The 23,552-nt window shown below is 43.8% G+C and overlaps 1 protein-coding gene across 1 annotated transcript in view; it reads left to right on the forward strand.

The window, feature by feature from the left end:
• Window positions 1-23,552, forward strand: part of MAP2K5 (mitogen-activated protein kinase kinase 5) — a 238,924-nt gene that overhangs the window by 150,227 nt on the left and 65,145 nt on the right. The window contains 1 exon segment of the mRNA XM_029066218.2: window positions 683-712. Within this exon segment, the coding sequence (XP_028922051.1) occupies window positions 683-712 (30 nt within the window).

Below are 23,552 nucleotides of genomic sequence, written 5' to 3' on the forward strand. Positions count from 1 at the left end.
ACTGATTTGATTAATTAGAGTGTTTCACAATCCTTCCTGTCTTCCCCCACTTCAGGAGGTGCGGATATGCTTTCATACATGCAAAATGATGGTCAAAATCGCCTTGCTGCCACATAACAAACGCCCCAAATGGGAACTGATTAGAGAAGACAAATGGTAATAGGAGCATTATTTTGCCATTGGATAGAAGAGGACATTCTTTGATCTTGAAACACATTTGACACTCTTTATTGAAGGCTCAGAATATCCCTCTGAGGTGATCGTTTGCCCACTTCTTAGACTGAAAGATCGAGGCGGAGAAATACCAACAGGTCTCACGTGAAGGGCCTCAGAAGCGAAGGGTGTCAAAGTACGTTGTGTCCTATGTTGTAATCAGATTGAAATGTCTGGGTGCACACAGAAATCTGAATAATATATGCAGTTTGAGGGGGGGTTGGTGTTCCCTCCAGAAAATAAATTCAGTAAATGTTCAGAAACCTAAGTAAAAGACCCCTTTCATCAGGCAACAGCCTTTGACTCTCCATTCTAAATACAGCTCAGTGCAATGGCATGACAATTTGTGTGGGTTTGTGGGGCTTTTTAGACTGCAGGGTACAATGGTGAATTTTAGCGCTTGTCTGTTTTAAGGGAATCTGCCCCGCATGCAAATCTATAACTAGACAAATATTATTTCCTTTCCCAGCTTGCTCTTGGGAGGTTTCCATATCCTCAGGTAAGATTGTTCATTACTGTCGTTTGCCACTGTGACATTCATTCCTATGTATGAAGGTGCAGGGAGCAATTGTGAACATTTGAGCCACATACAAATAAATCTGTCCTGTTAAATTGAAAAGTGGTATCTTAGAGGAGTCATTTGGAAATCTCTATTGATTTTTTTTTGGTGGTATATTTTGACTCCGGATTTTTTCTGTCTTAGAAGACTGGAAGGGTTCCTCATGCCCCTTCTTTGTGAGATTTTTGGCATTGTTTTCCATCACCGAGCTCCATCCCACACCACATGCTCAAGTTTTTGGAATATAAAAGCCCCCTTTTTCTGTTTTATCTTTCAGATCTTGACTTTAGATATAATGGCTTGATTTTAGGCTCCATGGAGGAAAATAATCTGGTATAGATTGTCATTTTAATGTTCTGCTAATGGAATTCAATGTAATGGCATCACAGTTTGTATGAGAGATTTGAGTTTGAATGTATCCTTGTCCCTTGCAATCCCTCCCTCCTCTCCTCTCCCTCCTCCCCCGAAAAAAGGTTGTCAAATCCAGAAGCGACAAGGACTGTTGCTTTAAAACCATTTCTTTCAGGTGGGTGTTCGAATTGAACATATTAAACTGCATTGTAGTTTGAAAAACATTTCTCTTTGTGGGGAAAAAATTAAGTGGAATGTCCAAGGGGATGAAAAATGACTGACTTGAATGTTTTCCTCTCTCTTTCGTTCTGTGTTTTCTTGGCACCGTGGTCTATACAGGCCAGAGTGCCTGGAGGCATGTCTGATTTAAAGGGGGTGTTGGTCTCTGCTCTTTAAGCATCTATTAACTTGCTATTATTATGCAAATGAGTGTTGTATTACACATACTAATTTATGCATGGTTAGATTATGCAGATGCATCACAAACATGGTTATTGAATAATAGGACGGGGCTCCATCTCGCTACCATTTTTATAAGCTGTTTTAAGCCAATTCCCCCGGCACTAAGTGTGGACATTTGAAGATTCTGCACTTAGAGAAAGAAGATTCCTTCCACTTTCTCTCTCTCTCTCTCTCTCTCTCTGTCTCTCTCGAAAGCTAAAGCCATTTGACAACTAAAACTGAAACTCTCCAAGTTGGCACATTCTGCTGAAGTGTTTTAGGTTTTTAAATGGGCCACTTCTGGAGTTTTTTTAAAATAACTGTACTCTTTTCTTAGTAATAATAATAATGATGATGGTACTTGTTAAGCACTGACTATGTGTCAAGCACTGTTCTAAGCACTGGGTAGATACAAGGCAGTCAGGTTGGACACAGCCCGTGTCCCACATGGGGCTCACAGTTTTCATCCCCATTTTACAGAGGAGGTAACTGAGGCCCAGAGAATTTAATGACTTGTCCAAGGACACACAGCAGACAGATGGCAGAGTCTGGGTTAGAACCCAGGTCTTTCTGATTCCCGGGCCCCTGCTCTATTCACTGGCCATGCTGCCTCTTAGAAAGACAGTCGAAGATGTGACCAGATTGACTGATCCCTTTAAGGGAATTTTGCTGTCCAGCCTCTTGCTGATGAAATAGGAAGTGTTCCTAGGGGTGACCCATCAGGGTATTTTACTGAGTAGGATGTTAACCTCTAGGTCATTTTGAAAAATGCCAAAATAGACAATGCATTTTATTTATTCAGGGCACTTGGAGCTCTTCGTTGAAGTAAGTAGTCTCCCACTTGAGTAAAATAGAGTGGCAGTTTTCCGGTTAGTTAATAATAATAATAATAATAATGTTGGTATTTGTTAAGCGCTTACTATGTGCCGAGCACTGTTCTAAGCGCTGGGGGAGACACAGGGGAATCAGGTTGCCCCACGTGGGGCTCACACTCTTAATCCCCATTTTACAGAGGAGGTAACTGAGCCACAGAGAAGTTAAGTGACTTGCCCACAGTCACACAGCTGACAAGAGCGGGGATTCGAACCCTTGACCTCTGACTCCAAAGCCCGTGCTCCTTCCACTGAGCTACGCTGTAGTTCCTAAGCCATCTCATAAAAGGGAAGTGCAGGAAGATGATTAGAGCTAATGCATTCAGTTCCTCCCTAAGGTATTCATTCATTCAATAGTATTTATTGAGCGCTTACTATGTGCAGAGCACTGTACTAAGCGCTTGGGATGAACAAGTCGGCAACAGATAGAGACAGTCCCTGCCGTTTGACGGGCTTACGGTCTAATCGGGGGAGACGGACAGACGAGAACGATGGCAATAAACAGCGTCGAGGGGAAGAACATCTCGTAAAAACAATGGCAACTAAATAGAATCGAGGCGATGTACAATTCATTAACAAAATAAATAGGGTAACGAAAATATATACAGTTGAGCGGACGAGTACAGTGCTGTGGGGATGGGAAGGGAGAGGTGGAGGAGCAGAGGGAAAAGGGGAAAATGAGGCTTTAGCTGCGGAGAGGTAAAGGGGGGATGGCAGAGGGGGAAGAGGAGCTCAGTCTGGGAACGCCTCTTGGAGGAGGTGATTTTTAAGTAGGGTTTTGAAGAGGGAAAGAGAATCAGTTTGGCGGAGGTGAGGAGGGAGGGCGTTCCGGGACCGCGGGAGGACGTGACCCGGGGGTCGACGGCGGGATGGGCGAGACCGAGGGACGGCGAGGAGGTGGGCGGCGGAGGAGCGGAGCGTGCGGGGTGGGTGGTAGAAAGAGAGAAGGGAGGAGAGGTGGGAAGGGGCAAGGTGACGGAGAGCCTCGAAGCCTAGAGTGAGGAGTTTTTGTTTGGAGCGGAGGTCGATAGGCAACCACTGGAGTTGTTTAAGAAGGGGAGTGACACGCCCAGATCGTTTCTGCAGGAAGATGAGCCGGGCAGCGGAGTGAAGAATAGACCGGAGCGGGGCGAGAGAGAAGGAAGGGAGGTCAGAGAGAAGGCTGACACAGTAGTCTAGCCGGGATATAACGAGAGCCCGTAATAGTAAGGTAGCCGTCTGGGTGGAGAGGAAAGGGCGGATCTTGGCGATATTGTAGAGGTGAAACCGGCAGGTCTCGGTAACGGATAGGATGTGTGGGGTGAACGAGAGGGACGAGTCAAGGATGACACCGAGATTGCGGGCCTGCGGGACGGGAAGGATGGTCGTGCCATCCACGGTGATAGAGAAGTCTGGGAGAGGACCGGGTTTGGGAGGGAAGATGAGGAGCTCAGTCTTGCTCATGTTGAGTTTTAGGTGGCGGGCAATAATAATAATTCCGGTAAAAGGACTTACTCTGTGCCAAGCACTGTTCTGAGCACTAGGGTAGATACAAGGTAATCAGGTTGGACACAGTCCCTGTCCCACATTGGGCTCCCTGTCTTAATCCCCATTTTCCAGATGAGCTAACTGAGGCCCAGAAAAGTGAAGTGACTTGCCCAAGGTCACACAGCAGACCTGTGGTGGAGCCAGGATTAGAACCCACATCCTCTGACTTTCAGACCTGTGCTCTTACCACTAGGCCTCGTTTTAAGGTGTGTCCGGCGGGAGCGTTCTTGGGAAGCGAGGCAGTGTTCTCCTCACGATGCGAGCTGTTCAGGCTTCAGCCTGCCATGGTGCCAAAGGGACTGTATGTGCCCGCAAGCCTGGCGTCAGAACGAGGGAGTACCAGAGGGCCAACTTCCCCCAGATCGAGGATTTGCAAGATTGCCACGTTTCTGGTTCATTTAACGGGATCTGTTAAACACTTACTTTGCACCAAGCACAGGACCGAGAGCTGGGCTTAGTTACAAGTTCGTCAGGTCGGACGCAGTCCCTTTCCCACGTGGGGCTCTCACACTAGAGGAGAGGAAGAACGGGGATTGAATCCCCATTTTACAGATGCGGAAACTGAAGCCTCAAGAAGTGAAGTGACTTGCCTAGGGTCACACGGTAGGTATTGGCGGAGCCGGGATTAAAACCCAGGCCTTCGGGGTCCCAGGCCCAGGCTCCATCTATTAGACCACACTTTGCTATTATAGGCGAAGGACTTTAAACGCCATCGATCCATGATATTTATTAAGCACGTACTGTGTGCGTAATACTGTGCTAAGCGCTTGGGAGAGGATACCGTGACAGAGTTGGTTGACACGTTCCCTGCCCTCAGCGAACTAACACTCTAGAGGACTACCCACTGCACTGTGTGTATGAACTGTGTTATCTCCTAAACCTCAAGAAAAAATTCAAAATCAAGGCTTTTGAATTTGAAAGAAACTAACTCCTTTCAGTAAGGATAAGTAAAGAAGACTTCTTAAATGAAGTCAGTTTAGACCAAATAGCACTTCTGATCTTACAAGTGCCTTAGGAGCCCCGTAAGAAATTCAAATACTTTGAACTCTGTAGTTATCACCGACCTCTATGCCTTAGTGAAAGAGAAATGTTTCTGACTCCTTATGCCTCCTGGCACCAAATTGAGATTTGCATTTTTTCTTTTTTTCTGGTATCCATTGAGTGCTCATTATGTGCCAGGCACTGTACTAAGCGCTGAGGTAGATAGAAGTTAATCAGGTTGGAAACAGTCCATTGAGAGGGATCAGGATTGCCTGCAGGATCATGAGGTAGCTACCAAAGAGCTTCAGGGTCCTATCCCCTGCCTTTATAATAATAATAATAATAGTAATTGTGGAATTTAAGTGATTACTATGTACCAGGCACTGTTCTAAGCACGGGGTAGGTACAAACTAATCGGGTTGCACACAGTCCTTGCCCCACATCCTGCTCACAGTCCCCATTTTACAGATGAGGGAACTGAGGCCCCCAGGAAGTGAAGTGACTTGCCCAAGTTCACACAGCAGACAGGTGGCAGAGGTGGAATTAGAACCCAGGTCCTTCTGATTCCCAGCCCGTGCTCTATCCACTAGGCCACGCTGCTTCTATATAACTGTAACTGTTTTCTCAGCAGTTAGAATTGGTTGTGAACCAGCAATGAATAGTAATAATAATAATAGTACTTATTAAGCACTTACTGTGTTTCCAGCCCTGTTCTAAGTAGTGGGGTAGGTACAAGTTGGACACAGTCTGTGTCCCACATGTGGCTCACATTTTTAATCCCTGTTGTGCAGATGAGGTAACTGAGGCCAAGAGAAGTTATGTGACTTGCCCAAGGTCACACAGCGGACATGTGGCAGAGCTGAGATTAGAATCCAGGTTCTCCTGACTCCCAGGCCCGTGCTGAATCCATTAAGCCACATGGACTTTAGCCGATTTCCAAGGTGTTCAAACCGAGTGGTAAATTGATGTTACAAAGAGCTGGGGCAAGGGGAGTGTGTAGCCGCAAAATTGAGGCACTAGATGAAAAATGTAGGATTGGACCCAAAACTCAAATGATGTGCCACACTTTGGGAAAGAAACCATCCCAGTTTGCTCACAAATCCATCCAGCACTTGCCAGATGTTTTCAACCAAGGGTATTACAGCCCTTGAATATCTCATAATTTTCTATAACGTCACATCGCCTGGGTAGATGATAAAGTGGAAAACCTCCAAGACCTTATTGGGAAGACACGCGTTAAAATCAGGGGGAAGCTTCTGCCCCAGTGAAGTCCAATTCTCCTGGGCGGATGGATTTCCAAACTCCAACCCAAACCTCTTTGTGATAAAATATGGCCAGCCCCTATGCACGTCTGGAGTGGTCTAGAAAGTTGCTGCTACTTACTACTCTACTGTTAGAGAAGCAGCGTGGCTTAGGGGAAAGAGCACGGGCTTAGGAGTCAGAGGACACGGGTTCTAATCCCGGCTCCGCCACTTGTCTGCTCTGTGACCTTGGGCAAGCTACTTAACTTCTCTGTGCCTTAGTTACCTCATCTGTAAAATGGGGATTAAGACTGTGAACCCCATGTGGGATAACCTGATTACCACCCCAGCGTTTAGGACGGTGCTTGGCACATAGTAAGCGGTAACAGGTACCGTTATTATTATTATTATCGCCTATTTCTCAGATTTCTTGAACGAGTTTAACGGGGGGCGAGTATCATTATTTGCTGAGTGTAGGTCTCTAACTCCTAATCCTCTCCCAGTTCTGACTACTCGAATTATTTCGAGACTGAGTTTCCATAAGGAGACTAGCCCCCACCCCAAGTCCCACAGCATTTATAGCCATGTCTATAAGTGATTTATTCATATCAATGTCCGTCTCCCCCTCTAGACTGTAAACTCGCTGTGGTCAGGGAATGTGTCATCCAACTCTGTTGTATTGTACTCTCCCAACCACTTAGTACGAAGCCCTGCATGCAGTAAGCGCTTGATAGAAGCAGCGTGGCTCAGTGGAAAGAGCACGGGCTTGGGATTCGGAGGTCATGAGTTGGAATCCCTGCTCTGCCACTTGTCAGCTGTGTGACTGTGGGCAAGTCACTTGACTTCTCTGTGCCTCAGTTCCCTCATCTGTAAAATGGGGATTAACTGTGAGCCTCACGTGGGACAACCTGATTACCCTGTATCTACTCCAGCGTTTAGAACAGTGCTCGGCACATAGTAAGCGCTTAACAAATACCAACATTATTAAGTCACTTCACTTCTCGGTGCCACAGTTCCCTCATCTGTAAAATGGGGATTGAGCCCGGAAGCCCCACTTGGGACAGGGACTGTGTCCAACCCGATTTGCTTGTATCCACCCCAGTGCTTCATACACTGCCTGACGCATAGTAAGTGCTGAACAAATACCACAGTTATTATTACTGTTATTATTATTAGATACCATTGATTGATTGAAACCTTCTGTCCAAGCCATCCAGATGAAGCCAGTTAGTAATAGAAGCTGTAATAGTCATAGTGATGATGATATTATGAAGAAAATAATAATAATAATAAAGTGCTTACTCTGTGCCAAGCACTAGGACAGATTCCATGCAATCAGTAAGGCACAGAGCCTGTCCCAGCGCTTATACAGTGCTGGCATGTAGCACCTAACAAATGCCACAATTATTATTATTAGTAGCATTACATGGGACTCACAGTCTAAGCGGGAGGGAGGAGACACATAATCCGCATTTTACAGGTGACAGAACCGGGGCACCGAGAAACAAAGTGACTTTCCCAGGGTCACCCAGCAGGCAAGTGGCGGAGCCGGCATTAGAACCCAGGTCTCTTGACTCCCAGGCCCGTACTCTTTCCACGATACTGCTTCTTAGCAGTAGTAATAGTTGTATTTTTTGAGCTCCAACTTAATTCAAGACACTACTAAGCGTTTGGGAAGGCCAAAACAAAGAAAGGACATGCTTCCTGCCCACAAGGAGCTTTCGCTCCAGCGGGGGGGAATAGGTAGGGTTTGGGCAGCAAACGGAGCCGTACAGTTAATTCCGCAGAACCAAATTCGGGAGATTTAAAAGACACGATAGCAGGCAATGGCTTGTTTAATGACAATGCAATTTAGGAGAAATGAAAAGAATCGCCTGCTAAATATTATCATCTGGCAGTCAAATTTTACAGCAGGGGCTGGGCATTAGCAGGATAGTAAATCCATTAAGGAGATAGTCTCATGTGATGCCTGCACGCTTGGGAATTTGGTAGCAAGAAGGCACAAGGAAGTGAAGGCAATTCGGATACAAATGTATTTAAAGTACTTTTGTATGTAGAAAAATGAGCTTCTTTTTGGCTTCAATTCCTGATCTTGGTTAATAAATTACATCAAAATGACCCGAAGTTAAAAAAAGAAAAAAAGGGGGGAGGAGGGGCGGAAATCTGAGCAAATAGTGCCCCTGGTATTGTAAAGCTTTGAATGTTTTCACACCCCATTAATTTATTACTTCTCTTTCTTCATCTTTAAATTTCATTTTTTTTTTTCAAAAATTCAGACTCCCCGCTGCTGCAGCGATTTTCATCTTGTTGTTAATTTTCCCTGCTCCATATGGAGCTCCAGACATTTCACCTGGAGGCTGTACTAGATTTTGCTGTAGTGATCGCACTTCCGGAGGCCAAAACTGTCATTTAAGGTTCCTGGTGCATCTGTCTGCGCCAGGCTTTTTCACTGGCATGGGAGAGTGTGAATAACAAATTGGATGCACCTGAGATTCAGATGATTAGTGTGTTTGGTGAATCTCCCCGCCTTGTAAGCAGATAGCTTTGGGGGGGCAAAATGAGGGGGGAGCGGGGTGTGTGTGTGTGTGGCACTAAACAGCCAGTGTGTGGGTGAATCTGTACTCACACCTTCCATTTGGGGCGTTGCAGGAAAAGTGCAAATATCCAGCCAGCCTGAGTGCGGAGAGAGTAACAAAATATTTCATCCTGCCTTGTCATTGATTAGAAAAGAGCCTTTAATTTCATTTCACCCCATGTTGTGATTAATTTGCATTCTTTGTCAGAAGTTAATGGAGTTTTTTATGGTTCACTCCGAAATCCTTGAAGACATCAGACTTGATCTGATGTTTATACAACCGCCAGCGGAATTTTTTCATTTGATTGATGGCAAGCTTGATGTTATTCCAAACGGCTTTTTAAGCTGTTTTTAAGAATTATTTGAAGAAAATGCCAGCCAGATATTGTTGTAACGATCAGGATTATCTGTTAAAAATCTGTTTCAAATAAAGAACATGATAAGTAGAAAAAGGGGATCAAAAAGACAAGAGAACTGGTGAAGAGCAGTATTATTTGTTAAAACACAAAAGACTGGCGATCGGAGACATTATCATAAAAGATGGAGGAGATCATTTTTATTTAAAAAAATATAATTCTCCAGCCAGCTTAATCATGAGTAAAGTAAATTATCTGGATCTGTGGGGGTAAAAAAAAAAAAAATCTTTACCCCCAATTGGCTAATTCCTATTCATTCTGCCAGCTTTTGCCAGCAATGTAAGAAATAGAGATCTACTATTCTTAACTCAAAGAGACAGGGCTGTCAAGCCTGTTAGCCGAACAAAATGATGACATATTACTTGTCTCAATAAAGAGGCATTCTTAAATCCCAGTGCAAGGAAAGCATAAGTGGATAATAGAGGATTTTAAAGGAGTACAGCACATTCATAATAGTATTACCATTGCCATGTTTTACCCGACAGTTCGGAAATGAAAACATCCTGTTGTTGAAAAATAAGGTCCCCCAATTGTTTGCTGCTAAGAGGGACGGTGCCATTTCCTCGCACCTCTCTATTTAAAATAGAAGGCCACCCCCGGCCCCCCAGTTCTGGAACCCCTCTACAACTAGCCAGCTAAATATTTTCCAAATGCCTTTTGATTACTGATTCTAAATCCGTCTGTTTGATTTTTTTTTATTTGTTTATTTATTTATTCCTTTTAGCCCTGCTTCAGCAAATTCTCGCCTCATCGTAATTTCTGCCGGTGAGAGTTCCTCATGGGTCAAAAAGCTACTTATCTGAGTACTTTCATTTAAAACAGATTAATTTATTTCCCGTTTCTTCGAGTGAGCTAAATAATTGGGTGGTTTTAATTGAAGCCACAGCTTTCTGATCCTCGTGTTAGCATGATCTAAGGTTCTTTTTGTTCTATGCAATCCATATTATTGACCAGATTTGCCCTATTTTCATTTAAATGTAGGCAGCTTGTCAAGGAAAATATATTTTGTTTAACTTGGCACTGAAATCAGCCATTTTAATGTTATCTTTTTCAATTGACAGAGTGTCTTTTAAGCATTCATTTATTTTGTAATAACAAATTGGACTGTGGATATAGCGTTTGTTTCATAATAGGGAAAAAATGTGGATCTTCTTTGAACCATTTAAAAGACATTAAACACCCTTCAAGTGCTAATGCCCAAATAGTAGTATTTTCCATTTAATTATAATATCGTAAAGATCTGGCTGCTATGCAGTACTTTCCTGATGGCAAGTTGGGCTGCTAGTTTGGCGAGTAATAGTCTGAGGTCTCTGTTGAATTTTTTACCCTAGATGTCGGTGTGTCGTTATCCTGTGGAGGGGAAAGTTCCACTCACTTACCACTGGACTGTTCAAATTAGAAATTCACGATCAAAGGCTTTTCAGTTTGAAGATGACTTGGAGAAGTTTGGAGGAAGTTTGGCCAAAAGCGTTCTGTGCATTATTTTTTCCGACATTTGAGAAACATGAGTTTTTCAATTAATCAATCAATGGTATTTATTGAGCGCTTACTACTAATAATAATAATGATGGTATTTGTTAAGTGCTTACTATGTGCCAAGCACTGTTCTAAGCGCTGGGATAGATACAAGTAATCACAGACTTAATCCCCATTTTCCAGATGAAGTAACGGAGGCACAGAGAAGTGAAGTGATTTGCCCAAGGTCACCCAGCAGAAAAGTGGAGGAGCCAGGAATAGAACCCACATCCTCTGACTCCCAGGCCCGGGCTCTTGCCACTGTGACACCTTGGGACCTGGCTGTTTGGATTCCCAGGTAGAGAAGCAAATAAAATGACTAACAGCCAGGTCCAGGTGGAGGGTAGAATAAATATGTGACCATTTCCAAATGGGTAGATAGTTTATCCACATTATTTAGTAATCGAATCAAGTAGTTCGTGGAATTTGTGGAGCCCTTACTGAGGGCAGAGTAATAATAGTAATAATAATGTTGGTATTTGTTAAGCGCTTACTACGTGCAGAGCACTGTTCTAAGCGCTGGGGTAGATACAGGGGAATGAGGTTGTCCCCCGTGAGGGTCACAGTCTTCATCCCCATTTTACAGATGAGGGAACTGAGGCACAGAGAAGTGAAGTGACTTGCCAACAGTCACACAGCTGACAAGTGGCAGAGCCGGAATTCAAACCCATGACCTCTGACTTACTGTAGCAAGGAGCGTATAAATTTTGTAGACATGTTCCCTGCCCACAAGAAGCAATGCATTGATTGTCGTATTTATTGAGCCCTGACTGTGTACAGAACACCGTACTAAGCGCTTGGGAGAGTACAACAGAACGCTTACAGAGAGCACTTTACTGGGTGTTTGGTCAAGTACATTAGAATTAGCAGACGATCTTCTTTCAAGGAGCTGACAATCATTCGGAGGAGACGGACAAGAAAATAAATCACAAATCAGAAGAGGCAGTAGAATGTGAAGATATGTGCATAAGTGCTCTGGCAGGGATAACTCCCCAGGTGCTTCGAGGATACAGAAATTCTGAAGCGGCAGTAAGGGGTGAAAATGGGGTGGGAGATAAAGCAGAGAAGGCTTCCAGGAGGAGAGGTTTCAGAAGGACTTAAAAAAGCAGTGGCTACTGGATATGAAGGATAGAAACAAGAGAAGCAGCATAGCCTAGTGGAGAAAACCCAGGCCTGGGAGTCACAAGGATCTGGCTTCTAATCTTGGCTCCGCCACTTGTCTGCTGGGTGACCTGGGCGAGTTACTTCACTTCTCTGTGCCTCAGTTACCTCATCTGGAATATGGAGATTTGGACTGCGAGCCCCACGTGGGGCAGGGTCTGTGTCCAACCTGATTATCTTGTATCTACCCCAGCACTTAGTACAGCGCTTGGCACATAGTAAGAGATGAACAAATACTATTATTATTATTATTCAGTCCAGCCCTTAGTTCATCATAGGTCTAATAAATCACAAATCACGGATTTCACATATTTGGATCCCAAAATCTGAATGCCACACTTTGTGTCCTACACAAATTTTTTCCATTTATTCAATGCGGCACTTGAAAATTCAGTTGACATTTAATCCTCAGAACTTTTTTTGTTCCCTTCCATTGTGGGCATCGGGTCCCAAATGGGGCTCACTGTCATCTTTATCCTTGATTGACTGACCAGCTTGAGGCAAATATGACAAGACTCGGTACCTGTGATTTTAATGGCTGTTTGAGGTGAATGGGAGAAAAAGAATCTTAGTCCTGCAAAATCTTGACAGATCCCATCCAGACATGCCACTCTCATCCGCTGTCTTCCTGCTCTGAGAAGCAGCGTGGCTCAGTGGAAAGAGCACGGGCTTGGGAGTCGGAGGTCATGGGTTCAAAGTCCGTCTCTGCACTTGTCAGCTGTGGGACTGTGGGCAAGTCACTTCACTTCTCTGTGCCTCAGTTACCTCATCTGTAAAATGGGGATTAAGACTGTGAGCCTCATGTGAGACAACCTGATTACCCTGTGTACCCCCAGCGCTTAGAACAATACAAAGCACATAGTAAGCGCTTAACAAATACCAACATTATTATTATTATTATTATAGTAAGCGCTTAACAAATACCAACATTATTATTATTACCCTGCACTGCAAGGGGAAAAAATCCAATCGCGACAGCCAAAAATCCTCAGTCCACCCACAAACTGAAAGGGTCCCCAAAATCTAACCGGAAGGCCGTGGAAAGAAGAGGTGGAATATTTTCCCTTCATCTGAGGGGGCTCATCTGATTTTTTTAGATCTGCTGTCGAATTTCTGTTATTAAGGGATCCAGCTGTGTGGTCACACGCTTCTTTGCGTGGCTGTGAGGGACCATATTTCCTGAAACTTTCCCCTTTCTGTTGCCATATGAATCGTGTCTGCCTGAGCACTTTTTGATCAATAGAGGGAAGAGGGCCAGAGAGTGAAAAGCTGTCCTGCCCCATAGGAGATGTGCAGATAATAATAATAATGATAATAATCATGTTGGGTTTTTTTGAAGTGCACTGTGCTAAACACCAAGGTAAATAGTAGATGGCCTAGTGGATAGAATGTGGGCCTGCGAGTCTAGAAGAGCACAAGCTCCCTCTAGTCGGTGAGCTGGTTGTGGGCAGGGAATGTGTCTGTTTATTGTTATATTGTACTCTCCCAAGCGCTCAGTACAGTGTTCTACACACAGTAAGCGCTCAATAAATGCAACTGACTAACAGTTGGTTTTTCTTGATCTCTACCATATGAATTACAAAAAGAGCTTTTTTTTAGCACAGTGCCTTGCACACAGAAAACGCTAAATAAATACGACTGATTGAACGAATGAACCTGAGTTCTAATCCCTGTTCTGCCACTTGTCCGTCGAGTGACCGTGGGCAAGTCACTGAGGTTCTCTGTGCCTCAGTTACCTCATCCCCAGCCCTTGGTGCAGTACCTGGCTCATAGCGCTTAACAAATACCATTAAAAAAATAATAATAATCAGATAGGACATGACCTCGGTCCCACGTGAGACTACAGTCTGGGAGGTAAAACTAATAATTATAATAATAATTTTGTCATTTATTAAGAGGACTAGGTGCCAAGCACTGTACTGAGCATTAGAGGAAATAGAAGGTAGGTCAGACACAGTCCCTGTTCCACATGAGGTATTTTAGCCTCATTTTCTGCATGAGAAAACTGAGGCAAAGAAAAATTACATGACTTGCTTAGAGTGTAGCAGGAGATGAAAGTAGCTAGATGGGAAGCAGTGTGGCCTAATGGAAAGAGCACGGACCTGGGGGTCAGAGGACCTGAGTTCTAATTCCAACTCCACCACTTGTAAGCTGTGTGACCTAGGGCAAGTCACTTATCTGGGCTTCAGTTTCCTTATCTGTAAAATAGGGATTTAATGTCTGTTCTCCCTCCTACTTAGACTTGATTCTATTTATCTGCTATTGTTTCAATGAGATGTTCTTCCCCTTCCCTCGATTTATTGCCATTGTTCTTATCTGTCCGTCTCCCCCGATTAGACTGTAAGCCCGTCAAAGGGCAGGGACTGTCTCCGTTACCGATTTGTGCATTCCAAGCGCTTAGTAAAGTGCTCTGCACATAGTAAGTGCTCAATAAATACTATTGAATGGACTGTGGGCCCCTTGTAGGACAGGGGATGTTCCAACCTGCTGGTCTTATATCTACTCCATTGCCTAGTACAGTGCTTTTTTAAATTATTTAAATGGAATTTCTTAAGTGCTTACCATGTGCCAGGCACTGTAGTCAGTCAGTTGTATTTATTGAGCGCTTGTTGTGTGCCAAGCCCTGAACTAAGTGCTTGGGAAAGTGCAGTGCAGAAATAAACAGACACATTCTCTGCCTACAACAAGCTTACCATACTAAGCACTGGGATAGATACTAGGTAATCAGATTGGATACAGTCCATGTCTCACACAGGGCTCACAGTCTTAATCCCCATTTTACAGATGAGGGAACTGGGAAGTGAAGTGACTTGTCCAAGGTCACATCGCAGCCAATAAATATGATTAAATGAATGAAAGTGGCAGAGCCGGGACTAAAACCCAGGTCTTCTGCCTCCCAGGCCTGTGCTCTCTCCACTAGGCCACACTGCTTCTCAGTGCTTGGCACAAAGTAAGTGCTTAACATAATCCGTTATTAGTATATCATTATCATTTATTTATTTCACTGTATGTACAAAGCACTGTACTAAGCACTTGTTACAATATAACACCAACCAGACACATTCCCTGCTCACAATGAGCTTGAGTAATAGTAGAGTGGTGAGAGGGGTATTTATGGAGCACAGTGCACTGTGAGAAGCAGCGTGGCTAAGTGGAAAGAGCCCGGGCTTGGGAGTCAGAGGTCATGGGTTCTAATCCCGGCTCCGCCGCTTGTCAGCTGTGTGACCTTGGGCAAGTCACTTAACTTCTCTGTACCCTAGTGACCTCATCTGTAAAATGGGGATGAAGACTGTGAACCTTACATGGGACAACCTGATTGCCCTATATCGACCCCAGCATTTAGAACAGTGCTTGGCACATAGTAAGCACTTAACAAATATCAACATTATTATTAGTGTTATTATTATTATGGAAAGTACAAAAGAAGCAGAAGCTCCTCCTTGCCTTCAGGGAGCTCACAGTTAATGGTGGAGCTTTCAATCTAATGAGGGACCAGTTGGCTCAATCAGGACACATGAGGCTTTGGGAACCAATGCAGCATCCTGAGGAAGGAGGTGATAGGATCCAAATTCTCAAGGAAGATTTTTCTCACTGTTCAGTATAGCGTAATCTGAAGAGGCAAGAAGGAGAGAATGCTAACTGCATCCTCTAAAACTGGGAAAACCTGCCGTACATTAGGAATTATTTGAAAACGGACTTTTCCCCACAAAGCGGGCCCGTAGGCCCCTAGACAATTTTATTCATTCATTCATTCAATAGTATTTATTGAGCGCTTACTATGTGCAGAGCACTGTACTAAGCGCTTGGAATGAACAAATCGGCAACAGATAGAGACGGTCCCTGCCGTTTGACGGGCTTACGGTCTAATCGGGGTAGATGGACAGACGAGAACAGTGGCAATAAATAGAGTCAAGAGGAAGAACATCTCTTTACCGATTCCAAATAAGCACCTCTTTTGAGGTGGAGCCAGAGAGGCTGGCAGAGCTTCTGTCTGCAAATTTATAATAATTCTGGGCCTTGTTAAGTATTTACTATGCGCCAAGCACTATCCGTAGCACTGGGGTTGACAAGATAATCAGGTTGGACGGAGTCCTTGGCCCACATTGGGCTCGCAGTCTAAGTTATCTGTGAGAGAAACTTAATAATAATAATAATTATGGTATTTGTTAAATGTTTACTATGTGCCAGGCACTGTACTAAGGGGTGGGGTGGAGACAAGTAAATCGGGTTGGACACAGTCCTTGTCCCACATGGGGCTCAGATTCTCAATTCCCATTTTACAGATGAGGTAACTGAGGCACAGAGAAGTCAAGTGACTTGCCCAAAGTCCCACAGCAGACAAGTGACAGCGCCGGGATTAGAACCCGTGACCTTCTGACTCCTAGGCCCATGCTCTATCCACTACGCCATGCTGCTTCTCCACTTCTATTTACAAATCTCCAAACTTCATTTGAAGAGGAGGAATCTGTGGTTCGTGCATGGGCTAGGCCCTGGTCACTACATATGAAAAAAAAAGCTGATTTTGTGGTTCATATCGCAGAGATCAATAGAGACCAATTGTCAGTCAGTTGCATTTATTGAGCACTTACTGTGTATAGAACACTATACTGAGCGCTTGGAAGAGTACAATATAACAATAAACAGACACATTCCCTGCCCACAATGAACTTACAATCTAGAGGGGGAGACAGAAGGCTCAGCATCCTCTCCCAAAAAAGTTTCCTCTGCTGAATTGGAAAGTGATTGAATTCAAGTCCTGTATGCTCATATTAAAAGAGTCAATCAATCAGTGTTATTTATTGAGTGATCACTGTGCACAGAGCCTGTTCTAACTCTCTGGGAGAGTACAGTACAGCAGAGTTGGTAGATTTTCAATATATGACAATCAGCTCGACCCAGTGGAAAGAGCGTGGGCCTGGGAGTTAGAGGAACTGGGTTCTAGTCTCGGCCATGCTATTTGTCTACGGTGAGGCCTTGGGCAAGTCACTCACTTCGTTTCTCGTTGCCTCAGTTCCTTCATCTGCAAAATGGGGATTCAGTATCTGTTCTCCCTCCTACTTATTCATTCATTCAATTCTATTTATTGAGCACTTACTGTGTGCGGAGCACTGTACTAAGCACTTGGAAAGTACAATTTGGCAACAAATAGAAACAATCTCTGTCCAACAATGGGCTCACAATCTAGAAGGGGGGAGACAGGCAACAAAACAAGTAGACAGGCATCAATAGTATAAGCTTAAGCTGAGAGCCCCATGTGGGACCTAATTTTCTTGCATCAACCCCAGCGCTTAGTACAGTGCTTACATATACTAAGCTCTTAGCAAAAATTATCATTGTTACTATTGCTATTGTTGTGGTTGGAAGAAAATATTCAGAAAAGGAGAAGTAGTGTGGTCTAATGGATAACACAGCCTGAGAGACAGAAGGACCTGGGTTCCAATCCAGCCTCCGTCACTTGTCTGCAGTGGGACTTTGGACAAGTCACTTAATAAAATGTTGGTATTTGTTAAGCGCTTACTATGTGCAGAGCACTGTTCTAAGCGCTGGGGTAAACACAGGGGAATCAGGGTGTCCCATGTAGGGCTCACAGTCTTAATCCCCATTTTACAGATGAGGTAACTGAGGCATAGAGAAGTTAAGTGAGTTGCCCACAGTCACACAGCTGACAAGTGGCAGAGCAGGGATTTGAACCCATGACCTCTGACTCCAAAGCCCGTGCTCTTTCCACTGAGCCACGCTGCTTGTGCCCCAGTTACCTCATCTGTAAAATGGGAGTGAAGACTGTGAACCCTGTGAGGGACAAAGGACTGTTTCCAACCTGATTTGCTAGTCTCTATCCCAGCGCTTAGCACAGTGCCTGGCAAATAACAAATACCGTAAAACAAACAAAAGCAAAAAATGCTCTCCTGCACCTCCAGTCTGATCAACTGAACACCCGATTCTGAAGCTGTTCTGCTTCTCGTGACAGAGCTTTGGCAGTGACGACTGGGGAGAGCGCTAGCCATGCCAGTTTTCTGTTGGGTCTCATTTGAGTGGTGGTCCCCCAGTAACCCATCAGCCAAGTCTGTGCAAAGTCATTCTAGCCCACTAATTGTTTACCTCGGATGAGAAAGATTCTCATGTCCAGGAAGTGGAAGCTTTAGAAGAGGAAGAAGAGGGCAAGTCAGGAGAGTAAATCCTTGGAAATCTCTGTAGATTAGTATTCCCCAGCAAATCAGTTTCCACTAAATTCTCTGGTGACTTATTTTTGTTTTCTGCATTAAACAAGGCTATCTGATAGACTTGCAAAAATGATAACTGCTTGAATACAGCTGGTAGCTGGGACCCTGTCCTACATGGGGCTCATAGTCTAAGTTGAAGGGAGGAGGATTTAATTTCCATTTTAAAAATGAGGTCACTGAAGCTCCGAGATGTTAAGCAACTCGCCTGTGGTCATATTATAGACAAGTGAGGGACTGGAATTTGAACCCAGGTTCTCTGACTTCTAGGCCCCTGCTTGTTCCACTAAACCACACTGCTTCCCAGTGTGGAAAGAAAGATTTCCAGATCTTTTAGTCCTCTTCCCGTTTCCCTAATTTTAAAGAATGGCTGGCTCCCAGAAGCCATGGAAATAGCCTATAATATGAATTTGATTTTTTTATTCCATTTGTTAAGCACTTAGTGCCGGACACTATACTAAGCGCTGGGATAGGTACAGACTAATTAGATCGAATGTAATCCATGTCCCCATGTAATCCCCATTAAATGAGGTAACTGAGGCACAGAGAAGTAACTTACCCAAGGCCACACAGCAGACGAGTGGGATTAGAACTCAGGTCCTTAGAAGAATGATCCAGTCAGCAGAGTGAAGAGTGGACTGGATTGGGAGAGGAAATGGGAGACTGCAGAGAAGGAAATAGATCAGGACTGGAGATATAGATTTGGGAATCATCCCCATAAAATGGTAGTTGAAGTCATGGTAGCGAATGAGTTCCCCAAGGGAGTGGGTGTAGATGGAAAATAGAAAGGGACCCAGAACTGAACATTGAGGGACTTCCACAGTTAGGGGGTGGAAGGCAGAAAAGGAGCCCGCAAAAGAGACTGAGAATGAGCGGCCAGAGAGATAAGAGGAGAACCAAGAGAGGGCAGTTTCAGTGAAGCTAAGGTTGGATATCGTTTCCAGGGGAAGGAGGTGCTCGATAGTTTTGAAGGCTACTGAGTGGTTGAGGAGGATCAGAATGGAGTAGAGGCTGTCGAATTTGGTGAGAAGCAGATCATTGGTGACCTTTTGTAGGGCGGTTTCTGTGGTGTGAAGGGGATGGAAACTGGATTGGAGGGGCTCGAGGAGAAAAATAGAGGAGAGGAAGTAGAGATGGCGGATGTAGACAACTCGCTTAAAGAGTTTGGAGAGGAATGGTAGGAGGGAGATGGGATAACTGGAGGGTCATGGACGGGGCTTTTTTTAGAAAAGGGGAGACGTGAGCATGTTTGAAAGCAGTGGGGAAAAAGCACTGGAGAGTGAACAGTTGAAGATGGTGGGCCGGGAGTGGAGAAGGGAGGGAGTAAGCACATTGGTAAGGCACTAAGTAATTCTAGCTCTAGAATCAATTCCTTTGTGCAGGTCCTCCCTAGAATTTTAATCTAGTGTGCATGCATCATTTGTCCACCTGGAAAAAGAAAGATTCCATCCCACCACCCCCAAGGATACCTGGTAGATTCTGAATGTAATGTGTGACCTTGGGCAAGTCACTTAAATTCTCTGTGCATCAGTTATCTCATCTGTAAGAACCCCATATGGGACAGGGACTCTGTCCAAGCTGATGATCTTGTCTCTACCTCAGCGCTTAGTATAGTGCTTGACACGTAATAAATGCTTAACAAAGACCATTTTTCAAAAATGTATAGATAGCTGCCAAAATAATCTACCATTCAAATGTCCTAATTACCTACAGAAAACTGTAAAATTGGTATGTTGGAAGTCCATCAAGGGTCACTGGTCATTACATCTGGTTTGGACACTGAATCTTAAGGAAAATATTTGCTGATATTGAGATTTGCTTATAGTTGGGGAAGTATCTTGCCAACTTGCCAAACTATCTCTACCACTCAAGTATTTATTTATAGCCAAGTTCAGACCTTGTGTATATATGTTTATTACGGCAGGCACACATAGTAAGCCCTTAACGAAACCCAAAATTATTATCATATTAGTGTTATTAGTGTGATTACTCTGTGCATAAATATTTTAATGTCTATCTCCTCTGGTAGAGTATAATCTCCTTGTGGTCAAGGAATGTCTTGCACTTCTGAATATTTCCCCAAGTGCTTAGTACAGTGCATCACATTCGGTGAACGCTCAGTAAATACTTTTTCTACTAAAAAAAGTTCCCCAGTAGAAGCTAGAATGTCATGGCAATGGCACAGCAAATAAAAAGGACCATTCCCTGGAAATTCTGTTCAGATGATTGCATTTCGTATGTATCCTTTTTCTATTTAAGAGAAAATAGCACCAACTTGGGAAGCGGTAAATATGTAAAAACAAAATTTGTCAACGGGTATGGGAAGATTTGACCCGGGTCGCTCATAAATCTCTCAGACAAGAGCTCCAGGGCAAGTTGTAATTCCGGAGAGTAAAAGAGAAACGAAGGCTTGAGCCTGGTGACTTCTCTACGTTACCTCAGTGGAATCTATTGGCGTTTTCTGACCGGTTCGGTGCGAAATGTGAAAAGGACCAGCGGAGCTCTTCTCTGCCACTTTCAGTCAAAACTATCTCCACGGAGACCAAAATCTAACGTGAACAGCGAGTCTGACAAAAGATACTTTTTGTAACCCGACGGAGGTTATTAAGGAGAAGGACCACGAGGAGAGCTTTTGCATTTGCACTCACCAACCTCTTGAACAACAGCCCTTTCGCAAGTGCTTAGTACAGTACTCTGCACACAGTAAGCGCTCAATAAATACGACTGAATGAATGAAGTAGGGCGTGAGATCGCTTCGTCCCAGTTTTTCAGGGGAACATTTTCATTTTCGATAGTTAAGAGCGATATCCAGCCTCCTCTTTCCCATCAGGTAGCTAACAATATCAAAGCCAAAAGTCCTACATAGACTGTGTGCCCCATGCGGGACAGGGATCGTTTCCAACCTAATTCACTCATATCTTCCCCAGCGCTTAGAACGGTGTGGAACACGTAGTAAGTGCTTAAACAAGTCACTTAACTTCTCCGTGCTTCAGTTACCTCATCTGTAAAATGAGGGTTAAGACTGTGAGCCCCACATGGAAGGTGGACTCTGTCCTATTGGATTAGCTTGTATCTACCCCGGTTCTTAGAAGAGTGCCTGGAACATAGTAAGCGCTTAACAAATACCATAATAAATATTTATTTATTTATTTGAGAAGTAACATGGCTTAGTGGAAAGAGCACGGGCTTGGGAGACAGAGGTCATGGGTTCTAATCCCGGCTCCACCACTTGTTAGCTGGGTGACTTTGGGCAAGTCACTTAACTTCTCTGTGCCTCAGTTACCTCATCTGTAAAAGGGGGATTAAGAGCCCCACTTGGGACAACCTGATTACCTATATCTATCCCAGCGCTTAGAACAGTGCTTAGCATATAATAAACGATTAACAAATGCCATTATTATTAATGGTAAATAAATAATTACATGAATAAATGAAAATATTTTTAAGGACCATAGCTTTTTTAAATGGAGGGGGTGCTTTCTTTTTTTGGTGTTTTGGGTGGGCGAACTAATTACTCCAAAATGCAAATTCTTCAGCAATAAAATGATAGCTACAAGAGAAACATTGGTAGTGGTTTAGGGCCCAAATGATTATTATGAGGTCATGCATCTGCATTCGAACACTCATCCCTTCTCGCCTCGAAGTGAAGCTCCCTCTCGCTATTGCCATTTGAAAATTTTGGACCCAGCTGCTGGCAGAAGGTTGAAGGAATGCCTAGGAGAGGGAAAGAATCCGCTAATTAATGTATCAAAACACTACTAGTTCTGGAGGCTGATTAGCGAAGTGTCTGATGGTGGCAATTATAGTTCTGTTCCCTGTCCCAAAGTAATAGTTACATATCGAAAGCCCTCAGCGCAGAGTAGACAATCGTCAAAGTCCTCAGCCTTGCGTTTTTGAAATGAGTTAGTTATAAATAGCATTTTCTCTGTCATGAGACGGGAGCGATTCATCTGCTTCTAAAGGAATATTTGCCCCTGAACTCCGATGTCACCACTGTCTTCTTGAGAAGCCATTGATCAATCAGGGGTATTCATTGAGCGCTTACCGTGTACAGTGCCCTGTGCTAAACGTTTGGGGGAGGACAACGCCACAGAGTTGGTAGATACGTTACATCCCCACAACGAGCTCACAGTCTGTGGTGGATTTCAAGACAGAATAAAAAGAGGAACCTGAAAAGACCAATGTATTATCTTGAGAACTTCTAAAGCGATTAGTTCAGTGGCCTGCACACCCAAGCGTTCAGTTCAGTGCTCTGCACACAGTAAGCGCTCAGTAAATGCGATTGAATGAATGCACATGGCGAGCGCTCAAATATCATGGATTGATTTTAACGCTCTCTAAAACTAGGGCCTTCACTTTTCTCCCTGAACTGTGTGCGAAAGCAGATGCACTGAGTGTGAAGTTGACTTTGCTTAGGTTTGTTTTATGGCTGCGGAGCCTATGCAGTCATGTGATCTTGAAAAAGGTAAACAACAGAGTTTAACAGTGAAAAATAGGCCTAATATAAATACAGTCGAGTGCAATGCAGCTCAGAACTTGAAAAATATGACTGTAGCATTAAATTTTCCAGTGGAATTAACAGAGGAACAGAGTCCCGCTTTTCAGGCAATATATTTGAGATGCAGAAAATAGATAATACATCTAACTCTTATGGTCTCTGTGGCATTCGAGTAAAAAAAAGCACAGTAGCTTTATTTAATTGAGAAAATGAATCAATTACAATGATGTTGCATCATCAAATTCTAGTGAAATAGAAGGTGTAAGTCATCACATTGTATAACAGTGTTAAAAAGTAATTGAGTGTCTTAAGCATTTTGAATCAATTCCAGGTAGTGGCCCAGCTACCTTAATGCAAAATTTATGAAGATGATCTCAAATAATATGTTGCTATCAAAATTGTGTAATAAAATCTGGTAACGATGCCTCCCTTTGAAAACCTGGGCACACTGTACAGTTATAGCAACATAAAAAGAGATGCTTCTGAGGCCGCTGTCTGTTTCGTGATTACTTGATATAGAGGCAGCAAGGACTAAGCCAGAACCATATTAATGCGTTCATTTTTTTTTAAAAGGGGAGATGAAGATTTGTCGTTTAAGGATGCCATTCTTCCTACTATCTCAGTCTGAGTAGGCTTTAGCGGGGATGTTTATCCCTTCAAATCACTCGATTGACCTCTTTTGAGGAGTGTTTTTACATACGTTATGGTGAAAAATCCTCACCACCTAAAGATAATTTGAGGAACCCAGGCTATGTAAAATGTCTCAAATGAGAAGCAGCATGGCCTAGTGGAAAGAACCCAGGCCTGGGAGTCAGAAGGACCTGGATTTTAATCCACTTTGCGGCTAGGTGACCTTGAGTGAGTCACTTCACTTCTCTGTGCCTCAGTTACCTCAACTATAAAATGGAGATTAAGACTGTGAACCCCACATAGGCGAGTAACCGTGCCCAATGTGATTATCTTGTATCTACCCCAGCGCTTAGA

The sequence above is a fragment of the Ornithorhynchus anatinus genome, chromosome 5, assembly GCF_004115215.2.
Source record: "Ornithorhynchus anatinus isolate Pmale09 chromosome 5, mOrnAna1.pri.v4, whole genome shotgun sequence".
NCBI classification, from domain to species: Eukaryota; Metazoa; Chordata; class Mammalia; order Monotremata; family Ornithorhynchidae; genus Ornithorhynchus; species Ornithorhynchus anatinus.